The sequence below is a fragment of the Oncorhynchus kisutch genome, linkage group LG17, assembly GCF_002021735.2.
Source record: "Oncorhynchus kisutch isolate 150728-3 linkage group LG17, Okis_V2, whole genome shotgun sequence".
NCBI classification, from domain to species: Eukaryota; Metazoa; Chordata; class Actinopteri; order Salmoniformes; family Salmonidae; genus Oncorhynchus; species Oncorhynchus kisutch.
Window position 1 is genome coordinate 597,916 of NC_034190.2, and position 12,580 is coordinate 610,495.

The 12,580-nt window shown below is 42.9% G+C and overlaps 1 protein-coding gene across 1 annotated transcript; it reads left to right on the forward strand.

Moving 5' to 3' along the window:
- The first annotated feature begins 5,874 nt into the window (after positions 1-5,874).
- Positions 5,875-9,138, forward strand: LOC109880494 (60S ribosomal protein L30). The gene is made up of 5 exons (XM_031794989.1): positions 5,875-6,063; positions 6,179-6,227; positions 6,993-7,138; positions 7,914-8,044; positions 9,043-9,138. Exons 2-5 carry the CDS (start codon positions 6,207-6,209, stop codon positions 9,093-9,095), a joined length of 351 nt encoding a protein of 116 aa, XP_031650849.1. The 5' UTR covers positions 5,875-6,063; positions 6,179-6,206; the 3' UTR covers positions 9,096-9,138.
- Positions 9,139-12,580: the final 3,442 nt, after the last annotated feature.

A 12,580-nucleotide genomic window follows, 5' to 3' on the forward strand; every position in this document is an offset into this window, starting at 1 on the left:
AGAGATTGTCTCATTATGCATAGTACTTTCTATAGCTATATACAGTATTTAGCTGCTATTTATAAACTTGTAAAAATTACACATCAAATAGCCTATTAAGAGGAAAAAAGTAGTCGGCTTGAGGATAAATTCACTATTTATTGTTGAACTCAGTGGGGTTTGTCTGGCTAATAGCCTAAACAAATAGTCTGCAGTCAAGGTCAATGAAACAAGAGTTCTATGTCGAGGCCTATAGTAGCTACAGATGCTTTCACGCTGGCCTCTAGGTCCAGGTTTCTATACAGATTATTGAAACCCAGACTCTTTCCTGAGACATTGTGCATTATACAGTGCCTTCAGATAGTATTCACATCGCTCAACTTTTTCCACATTTTGTTACAGCCTGAATTTAAAATGGTTTAAATTGAGTGGGGAGCGTAAAGAGGCTGTAGGAGGGGAGAGGCTGTAGGAGGTTATAGGAGTGGATAAGATTAGATATTCCTTTGTCTGATTTTCAGAGAGATTTACTTTACGTACTGGAAGATGCAGTGAGACAAAATCAAATCAAATTTATTTGTCACATACACATTGTTAGCAGATGTTAATGCGAGTGTAGCGAAATGCTTGTGCTTCTAGTTCCGACAATGCAGTAATAACCAACAAGTAATCTAGCTAACAATTCCAAAACTACTACCTTATAGACACAAGTGTAAGGGGATAAAGAATATGTACATAAAGATATATGAATGAGTGATGGTACAGAGCGGCATAGGCAAGATACAGTAGATGGTATTGAGTGCAGTATATACATATGAGATGAGTATGTAAACAAAGTGGCATAGTTAAAGTGGCTAGTGATACATGTATTACATAAAGATGCAGTAGATGATATAGAGTACAGTATATACGTATACATATGAGATGAATAATGTAGGGTATGTAAACATTATATTAGGTAGCATTGTTTAAAGTGGCTAGTGATATATTTTACATTTCCCATCAATTCCCATCATTAAAGTGGCTGGAGTTGAGTCAGTGTCATTGTCAGTGTGTTGGCAGCAGCCACTCAATGTTAGTGGTGGCTGTTTAACAGTCTGATGGCCTTGAGATAGAAGCTGTTTTTCAGTCTCTCGGTCCCAGCTTTGATGCACCTGTACTGACCTCGCCTTCTGGATGATAGCGGGGTGAACAGGCAGTGGCTCGGGTGGTTGTTGTCCTTGATGATCTTTATGGCCTTCCTGTAACATTGGGTGGTGTAGGTGTCCTGGAGGGCAGGTAGTTTGCCCCCGGTGATGCGTTGTGCAGACATCACTACCCTCTGGAGAGCCTTACGGTTGTGGGCGGAGCCGTTGCCGTACCAGGCGATGATACAGCCCGCCAGGATGCTCTCGATTGTGCATCTGTAGAAGTTTGAGTGCTTTTGGTGACAAGCCAAATTTCTTCAGCCTCCTGAGGTTGAAGAGGCGCTGCTGCGCCTTCTTCATGATGCTGTCTGTGTGGGTGGACCAATTCAGTTTGTCTGTGATGTGTATGCCGAGGAACTTAAAACTTGCTACCCTCTCCACTACTGTTCCATCGATGTGGATAGGGGGGTGTTCCCTGTTTCCTGAAGTCCACAATCATCTCCTTAGTTTTGTTGACGTTGAGTGTGAGGTTATTTTCCTGACACCACACTCCGAGGGCCCTCACCTCCTCCCTGTAGGCCGTCTCGTCGTTGTTGGTAATCAAGCCTACCACTGTTGTGTCGTCCGCAAACTTGATGATTGAGTTGGAGGCGTGCGTGGCCACGCAGTCGTGGGTGAACAGGGAGTACAGGAGAGGGCTCAGAACGCACCCTTGTGGGGCCCCAGTGTTGAGGATCAGCAGGGTGGAGATGTTGTTGCCTACCATCACCACCTGGGGGTGGCCCGTCAGGAAGTCCAGTACCCAGTTGCACAGGGCGGGGTCGAGACCCAGGGTCTCGAGCTTGATAACGAGCTTGGAGGGTACTATGGAGTTAAATGCCGAGCTGTAGTCGATGAACAGCATTCTCACATAGGTATGAATGCTGGGTACCTGCTAGTAATGAGACTATATACAGGGGGTACCGGTTAGTAATGAGACTATATACAGGGGGTACCGGTACAGAGTCAGTGTGCGGGGGCACCGGTTGGTAATGAGACTATATACAGGGGGTACCGGTTAGTAATGAGACTATATGCAGGGGGGCACCGGCTAGTAATGAGGCTATATACAGGGGGTATCTGTTAGTAATGAGGCTATATACAGGTGGTACAGGTTACTAATGAGGCTATATACAGGGGGTACCGGTTAGTAATGAGACTATATGCAGGGGGGCACCGGTTAGTAATGAGGCTATATACAGGGGGTATCTGTTAGTAATGAGGCTATATACAGGTGGTACAGGTTACTAATGAGGCTATATACAGGGGGTACCTGTTACTAATGAGGCTATATACAGGGGGTACCGGTTAGTAATGAGGCTATATACAGGGGGTACCGGTTACTAATGAGGCTATATACAGGGGGAACCTGTTAGTAATGAGGCTATATACAGGGGGTACCGGTTACTAATGAGACTATATACAGGGGGAACCTGTTAGTAATGAGGCTATATACAGGGGGTACCTGTTAGTAATGAGACTATATACAGGGGGGTACAGGTTAGTAATGAGGCTATATACAGGTGGTACAGGTTACTAATGAGGCTATATACAGGGGGTACCTGTTAGTAATGAGGCTATATACAGGGGGTACCGGTTACTAATGAGACTATATACAGGGGGAACCTGTTAGTAATGAGGCTATATACAGGGGGTACCTGTTAGTAATGAGACTATATACAGGGGGGTACAGGTTAGTAATGAGGCTATATACAGGTGGTACAGGTTACTAATGAGGCTATATACAGGGGGTACCTGTTAGTAATGAGACTATATACAGGGGGAACCGGTTAGTAATGAGACTATATACAGGGGGAACCGGTTAGTAATGAGACTATATACAGGGGGAACCGGTTAGTAATGAGACTATATACAGGGGGTACCGGTTAGTAATGAGACTATATACAGGGGGTACCTGTTAGTAATGAGACTATATACAGGGGGTACCTGTTAGTAATGAGACAATATACAGGGGGTACCGGTTAGTAATGAGACTATATACAGGGGGTACCGGTTAGTAATGAGACTATATACAGGGGGTACCGGTTAGTAATGAGGCTATATACAGGGGGTACCGGTTAGTAATGAGACTATATACAGGGGGTACCGGTTAGTAATGAGACTATATACAGGGGGTACCGGTTAGTAATGAGACTATATACAGGGGGTACCTGTTAGTAATGAGGCTATATACAGGGGGTACCGGTTAGTAATGAGGCTATATACAGGGGGTACCGGTTAGTAATGAGACTATATACAGGGGGTACCGGTTAGTAATGAGACTATATACAGGGGGTACCTGTTAGTAATGAGGCTATATACAGGGGGTACCTGTTAGTAATGAGGCTATATACAGGGGGTACCGGTTAGTAATGAGACTATATACAGGGGGTACCGGTTAGTAATGAGGCTATATACAGGGGGTACCGGTTAGTAATGAGGCTATATACAGGGGGTACCGGTTAGTAATGAGGCTATATACAGGGGGAACCGGTTAGTAATGAGACTATATACAGGGGGTACCGGTTAGTAATGAGGCTATATACAGGGGGTACCGGTTAGTAATGAGACTATATACAGGGGGTACCGGTTAGTAATGAGACTATATACAGGGGGTACCGGTTAGTAATGAGACTATATACAGGGGGTACCTGTTAGTAATGAGACTATATACAGGGGGTATCTGTTAGTAATGAGGCTATATACAGGGGGAACCGGTTAGTAATGAGGCTATATACAGGGGGTACCTGTTAGTAATGAGACTATATACAGGCTACTATTATAATTATTTTGGTGACAACCTGTTTTTTTTATATATAAATACATGTGTGACACAATAGGAAGTGTTGAACACCATTGTCCATCTAATAACTTTCAAGAGATTGTTCCGAAGTTTGCCCCCAATAAATACATTTTCCTACGAATGAAGTCGCACAAAACTCACGAAATCTGCTGAAATACTGTTTGTACATATGTGCACAAATTGACTGTGAGATTGTGTTGCAAAAACCTGTCACAAGAAAAATGTAGCAAATCAAAATCAAATCAAATGTATTTATATCGTACATCAGCTGATATCTCAAAGTGCTGTACAGAAACCCAGCCTAAAACCCCAAACAACAAGCAATGCAGGTGTAGAAGCACGGTGGCTCGGAAAAACAGAAGAGAAGCCAGATTTAGACATTGCATATCATTTAACAGTTCCATTTTACATCATCAATTGAATGGTTTCTCAGTTATTTATTCCTGGGAAAAGGAGTGGGTTTGGGTGGGAAATCTCGGTAACCCAGTACTGCTATTCAACCCTAGTTACCATGCACTCCTTAAATATCTCAGTGTCAGTGAAGAGCTTGATGTGTTAAATTAAAACCAGGGCTCGAAGTGAGGGGGCATGTGAGAGTATTGTTAAATAATTGGACCTGGTTTATATAAAGCGATCTATAGCAACGCTTTAGTACACCATGCTTTATGCTAGAAACGAGCTGTAAAATGCCGGGGAAAGACGTGATCGATGCATATGGGATATCTTTAGTTTGTCTCTGATATTACTGAGGCTACGCTACAACCTTCTATAGGAGACAAAACTAATGACTTTGTTTGAAAAGTAACCTAATTTTGGATTCTTTCACTATCAGGTTTGAGGATCATATGGTGAGCTATGCATGACTAGCTTGTTAATTTAGCCTAGCATATGCTCTTATATTCCCATGTCCTAATCACAGTCAACACGCATCTAAACTCAGCAAAAAAAGAAATGGCCCTTTTCAGGAACCTGTCTTTCAAAGATAATTCGTAAAAATCCAAAACTTCAGATCTTCATTGTAAAGGGTTTAAACACTGTTTCCCATGCTTGTTCAATGAACCATAAACAATTAATGAACATGCACCTGTGGAACGGTCGTTAAGACACTAACAGCTTACAGACGGTAGGCAATTAAGGTCACAGTTATGAAAACTTAGGACACTAAAGATGCCTTTCTATTGACTCTGAAAAACACCAAAATAAAGATTCCCAGGGTCCCTGCTCATCTGCGTGAACGTGCCTTAGGCATGCTGCAAGGAGGCATGAGGACTGCAGATGTGGCCAGGGCAATAAATTGCAATGTCCGTACTGTGAGACGCCTAAGACAGCGCTACAGGGAGCCAGGACGGACAGCTGATCGTCCTCGCAGTGGCAGACCACGTGTAACAACACCTGCACAGGATCGGTACATCTGAACATCACACCTGCGGGACAGGTACAGGATGGCAACAACAACTGCCCGAGTCACACCAGGAACGCACAATCCCTCCGTCAGTGCTCAGACTGTCCGCAATAGGCTGGGAGACGCTGGACTGAGGGATTGTAGGCCTGTTGTAGTAAGGCAGGTCCTCACCAGAAACAATGTCGTTTATGGGCACAAACCCACCATCTCTGGACCAGACAGGACTGGCAAAAAGTGCTGATTGATCAGGACATGATTGTTTGGGACAAAATGCGGGACTGTCCCGCACAATCCAAATTCGACACACTCATAGAGAGGGAGATATATTTTCCACCGAAGTGGGCCTTTCTCTTCCTTCTGTGCCATTATTATGACACAAACAGCAGACTCTAAAAACAGACCAGGATCAGTTTTGTGTTTTGTCCTCTAGTTGGTAAATAAACACTTTCCATTATAAAAGCTGTTTCTAGATCTGTAGTGTATTGGCCCTTGCTTTCTCGCGATAACATGCTCGGGCTGCGTAAGGGCGCAGTGTACATGATCTGATCTACAAATCACCTGAAATGGCGCACACCTGCTTTAGTTAACACGCATTCTGCACAGATCAGCGAGTCTGCGCAGTACCAGCCCAGGCGGTCCCGCATGAGCAAGCCAATGGGCCGCAAAGCACCCTGGGACTTCCTTTCTTTCCGAGGCCATATTGGAGCGACATACTTGTAAGTTCAGCTCTGTGTTTATTCTTTAAAAATACATATATTTAGGCCATTTTGGTGCACATCACCCGGTTGATTACTAACGTAAGATTGTCCAATCTCTTAATGTTTTGTTCAGGTTGGCCGGAACGGACTAAATCGCAGCTATGGTTGCCGCAAAGAAGACGGTGAGTCGAGCTCTCATGAACGGTGGAAAGCAACTCACGTGGAATCGTGGTTTCTGGGCTAAACCATCACATGTGTTGAGCTAACTGGCAATGTTGACCGTATATATGTTTAATTTATCCCCAACATACAACTTTCTAATTCCCAGGACATGTCTAGTTTTTGCCAACTTGCCTAATCTAGCCATATAGCCAGCTCTCGTAACATTCGCCGACTCGCCAGTTAGCGACTAGTTAACGTTTTAACTAGTTGTCCAGACGGCAATTTGAATGATTGCATTGGGGTATTTTGAGTTGGCTAATCGAGAAACGCTATGTAACAGTACTGTTCTCGGAAATATATCTGATAAATCCAGTTAGCAGCTCTTCTGCAACACCATGTCGGCGTGTACAATTAGCCAACAGCCAAGCAGATTAAGAAATAAACGAGTATGCTATATGCACTCAAATCACATGTATTTTTGTAAAATGTATTTTACCTTTATTTAACTAGGCAAGTCAGTTAAGAACAAATTATTTTCATTGATGGCCTAGGCACAGTGGGTTAACTGCCTTGTTCAGGGGGCAGAACGACAGATTTGTACCTCGTCAGTTCAGGGATTTGAACTTGCAACCTTTTGGTTACTAGTCCAAGGCTCTAACCTATGGGCGGCAGCATAGTCTATATCTCAATTAGAAGACCGTATCATGTTTGGTTCAATGGATATGGGCTATATTCATAGTTCACAAATGTTTGTCTCTAAACACCAATTGTTTCTATGGTGGTAGAAAAAGTCCCTGGAGTCCATAAACTCTCGTCTCCAGCTGGTGATGAAGAGCGGCAAATACGTTCTGGGATACAAGCAGTCCCAGAAGATGATCCGCCAGGGAAAAGCCAAGCTGGTCATCCTGGCCAACAACACACCTGCCCTCAGGTAACTAGTTGGCCTACATCACAATTATGTAGCAGTATTCGTATGTCTGTGGAACAGACCATGTGAATGGATTTTCAAAGCCAGCTGGGTAGTTAGGCTTGGTGTGATGGACTTACAATCTTCCTAATGGGGTCCCAGTAATCCTAGGAATAGTTACATTTCTACTTCCATAAGTGTTTCAAATAGTTAGTCACATTGAATTAACCAAATAAGCATATAAAGTGTTGCTTGTGTGTTCTTATGGGTAATTGTATTTTTCTGTACTCCTCCTACAAAGGCACACCTGTATTGGTCTGCTTGCAGGTGTGTAAGAACAGGAGGAACATTCAAATGAGGGCTGACTGTGTTACTGGCTGCACCTGCAGTTGGTCGTTCAGCAATCAGACACCTTTAGAAAACAACTAGCCTTTTCTCTCTTTCTGTGCCTTTTTTATGTAACTAGACAAGTCCGTTAAGAACAAATTCTTATTTTACAATGATGGCCTAACCCGGACGATGCTGGGCCAAATGTACGCAACCCTATGGGATGCCCAACCATGGCCGGTTGTGATTCAGCCTGGAATCGAACCAGGGTCTGTAGGGGCGCCTCTAGCACTGCCATATACCGCTGCGCCACTCGGGAGCCCCAAACAACTACAGCATTAGACAGATGTGGATCACTGTTGCAGTGTACTTGTGTTCATATTGCTTTCCCCATATACACACAGGATCATGTTTCATTCAATAATATACACACGTGGGCACACTTTGATAAAAGGTATTTGTCCTTCCTCAGGAAGTCTGAAGTGGAGTACTATGCCATGTTGGCCAAGACTGGCGTCCATCACTACAGTGGGAACAACATCGAGCTGGGCACGGCCTGTGGAAAGTACTTCAGGGTGTGCACACTGGCTATCATCGACCCCGGTGAGTGTCCAATCAGACTGCATGTCCTGTTTACCACGCCTATTCTGTTGATGTATAGTCTGCAGACAATCCTTTAGTAGTGAGCAGTTTGATACGGTTAATTCAAAGATCACATGACAGTCAGGAGAATGGTCAACACATCCTTATCAAACTGCTTTACTTTCACATGACATGAGTATGTTTGATTCAATCGTTTTTCACCAATGTGTAGATGTGTTTGTCTTACACCGTTGCGCACCAGTTGGATATATGGTGGTCTGACCAGCACTAGTGATTCACTAGCTAAACACCCAATGGTGCATTTACCTGAACTGGCTGGGCGCTCTGCTCTAGTCAGTTACTTCCTGCCTCATTAGTGACGATGCACTATGCAGAAATTTCTCCACCATTTCCTGGTTGCTAAAATTCTATTAGTTCGCTAATTTCATTTTGTGACAAAACAAGTTTAGTGTAGAGAATCCTTGTACCATCTAAACCGATGTGAAATGTTTTCTATAACCACAAATATTGTGTTTTCTGCTGTTTGATGCAAAAACACTACAGGGTCTGAAAGTATTGGTACTTTTGATGTGTAAATAATTGATAAAATTCCTTATATTAAGCAAAGCAGATGGCCACATTTTCTATTTATTTATTTGCAGATAGCCAGGGGCATGCTCCAACAATTTACAAATGTTAAGTGATTCTGCCAGATCAGAGGTAGTAGGGACGTTCCCTTTAAGTGTTAAGTGATTCTGCCAGATCAGAGGTAGTAGGGACGTTCCCTTTAAGTGTTAAGTGATTCTGCCAGATCAGAGGTAGTAGGGACGTTCCCTTTAAGTGTGTGAATCAGACCGTTTTCCTCAGTATTCAAAATGTAAAAAATACTGTTTTCTTTAGGAGTGAAGTAAAAGTAGTCAAACATATTGATAAAGTACTTTACACCACTGGTTTTACCTATATCACCTGTGTTGTTGTTTGGATCTTGTATGCTAAATGTAATATTGGTCTATTAACAGGTGATTCTGACATCATCAGGAGTATGCCAGACCAGCCGCAGGGGGAGAAGTAGACATTTCACTCTTAATGTTACAAATAAACTTGGTCGAATGGTGTTTCTTTGGTCTGTCTGTCTTAGTGTGCACAAACATTTAGCTACTAGGCCGCGTCAGAATACGACGGCCTCCTCCCACAAGAATACAACTACATTCTATAATGACACGGCCTACTGCCACAGGATAGAATGACTACATTCTATAATGACACGGCCTGCTGCCACAGGATAGAATATGACTACATTCTATAATGGCACGGCCTGCTGCCACAGGATAGAATATGACTACATTCTATAATGGCACGGCCTACTGCCTACTGCCACAGGATAGAATATGACTACATTCTATAATGGCACGGCCTACTGCCACAGGATAGAATATGACTACATTCTATAATGACACTGCCACAGGATAGAATATGACTACATTCTATAATGGCACGGCCTACTGCCACAGGATAGAATATGACTACATTCTATAATGGCGCGGCCTACTGCCACAGGATAGAATATGACTACATTCTATAATGACACTGCCACAGGATAGAATATGACTACATTCTATAATGGCACGGCCTACTGCCACAGGATAGAATATGACTACATTCTATAATGACACTGCCTACTGCCACAGGATAGAATATGACTACATTCTATAATGACACTGCCTACTGCCACAGGATAGAATATGACTACATTCTATAATGACACGGCCTACTGCCACAGGATAGAATACAACTACATTCTATAATGACACGGCCTACTGCCACAGGATAGAATAAAACTACATTCTATAATGACACGGCCTACTGCCACAGGATAGAATACAACTACATTCTATAATGACACTGCCTACTGCCACAGGATAGAATACAACTACATTCTATATTGACACTGCCTACTGCCACAGGATAGAATACAACTACATTCTATAATGACACGGCCTACTGCCACAGGATAGAATACAACTACATTCTATAATGACACTGCCTACTGCCACAGGATAGAATACAACTACATTCTATATTGACACTGCCTACTGCCACAGGATAGAATACAACTACATTCTATATTGACACTGCCACAGGATAGAATACAACTACATTCTATAATGACACTGCCTACTGCCACAGGATAGAATACAACTACATTCTATAATGACACTGCCTACTGCCACAGGATAGAATATGACTACATTCTATAATGACACGGCCACAGTTTTCAAGTTGGCTGGATGGACGTCCTTTGGGTGGTTGACCATTGTTAATACACACAGGAAGCTGTTGAACGTGAAAAACCCAGCAGCACTACTACCATATCCCCCTCAACGACACAAATCTTGTCTTGCCCATTCACCCTCTGAATGACACAGATACAATCCATGTGTCAAGGTTTAGTAACCTTTAACCTGACTCTCCATCTACACTGAAGTGGATTTAACAGGTGACATCAATAAAGGATCATAGCTTTCACCTGGTCAGTCTTATGGAAAGAGCAAACCTACTCATTGATGGGTTATTCTTTATTTGAACTATTTTCTACATTGTAGAATAATAGTGAACACAAACTGAATCATGTAGTAACCAAAAAAGTGTTAAACAAATCACACAAGTGTGCAAAGGGTGGCTACTTTGAAAAATATATTAGCTTTTTTGAAACACTTTTTGGTTACTACATGATTCCATTTGTTATTTCATAGTTTTGATGTCTTCACTATTATTCTACAATGTAGAAAATAGTACAAGTAAAAACCCTGGAATGTGTTCGTGTGTCCAAACTTTGACTGCTAAAGTATATTATACTGATCAAAAATATAAACTCAACATGCAACAATTTTGAAGACTGCTGAGTTAGAGTTCATAAGGAAATTCATTAGGCCCTGGTCTATGGATTTCTTATGACTGGGAATATAGATATGCATCTGTTGGTAACATATCCCTTGAAGGAAAAAGGAAACCGCACACTGCTCTTGATAGTATCACTGATCTTTAAGCTTACGTACCGGGACACGGCCTTCGTCAGAGCTTTACGTATCGGGACACGGCCTTCGTCAGAGCTTTACGTATCGGAACACGGCCTTCGTCAGAGTTTCGTCAAAAACTCTGAAGGCCGTGAGGCCGATACGTAAGCTTATTAAAGATCAGTGATACTATCAAGAGCAGTGTGCGGTTTCCTTTTTCATTTAAAAAATGTATTCTATTTTTATTTCACCTTTATTTAACCAGGTAGGCTAGTTGAGAACACCTTTATTTAACCAGGTAGGCTAGTTGAGAACAAGTTCTCATTTACAACTGCGACCTGGCCAAGATAAAGCATAGCAGTGTGAACAGACAACAACACAGAGTTACACATGGAGTAAACAATAAACAAGTCAATAACACAGTAGAAAAAAAAGAGAGTCTATATACATTGTGTGCAAAAGGCATGAGGAGGTAGGCAAATAATTAAAATTTTGCAGATTAACACTGGAGTGATAAATGATCAGATGGTCATGTGCAGGTAGATATACTGGTGTGCAAAAGAGCAGAAAGGTAAAAAAAATAAAAACAGTATGGGGATGAGGTAGGTAAATTGGGTGGGCTATTTACCGATGGACTATGTACAGCTGCAGCGATTGGTTAATTAATAACAAGTCTGGTGAGTATCCAGTCCATGGAAGAACTGGGACATTTTCAGCTTCCAGGAATTGTGTACCGATCCTTGCGACATGGGGCCTCATGTTTCATCGTGATAATGTGAGGTGGCGGATGAATGGCATGACAATGGGCCTCAGGTCTCGTCACGGTATCTCTGCATTCAAGTTGCCATCGAGTTGTAAGTAACTTATGCCTGCCCATACCAAAACCCAACCACCGCGGGGCACTCTGTTCACAACATTGACATCATCAGCTGCAACCTGCCCGGTACAGTTGAAACCAGGATTCATCCTTCAAGGGCATACTTCTCCAGCGTGCCAGTGACCATTGAAGGTCAGCATTTTCCCACTGAAGTCGGTTACGACGCCAAACTGCAGTCAGGTCAAGAGCCTGGTGAGGATGACAAGTACGCCAAACTGCAGTCAGGTCAAGAGCCTGGTGAGGATGACAAGTACGCCAAACTGCAGTCAGGTCAAGAGCCTGGTGAGGATGACAAGTACGCAGATGAGCTTCTGCGACGGTTTGTGCAGAAATACTTTTTTTTAAACCTTTATTTAACTAGGCAAGTCAGTTAAAAACAAATTCTTATTTTCAATGACAGCCTAGGAACAGTGGGTTAACTGCCTTGTTCAGGGGCAGAACGACAGATTTGTACCTTGTCAGCTCGGGGGTTTGAACTTGCAACCTTCCGGTTACTAGTCTAACGCTCTAACCACTAGGCTACTCTCTACTTTGGTTGTGTAAACCCACAGTTTCATCAGGTGGCTGGTCGCAGGCGATCTCACGTGTAAAGAGTCGGGTGTGGAGGTCCCTGGGCTGGCATGGTTACATGTGGTTTGCATTTGTGATGCCGGTTGGACGTACTGC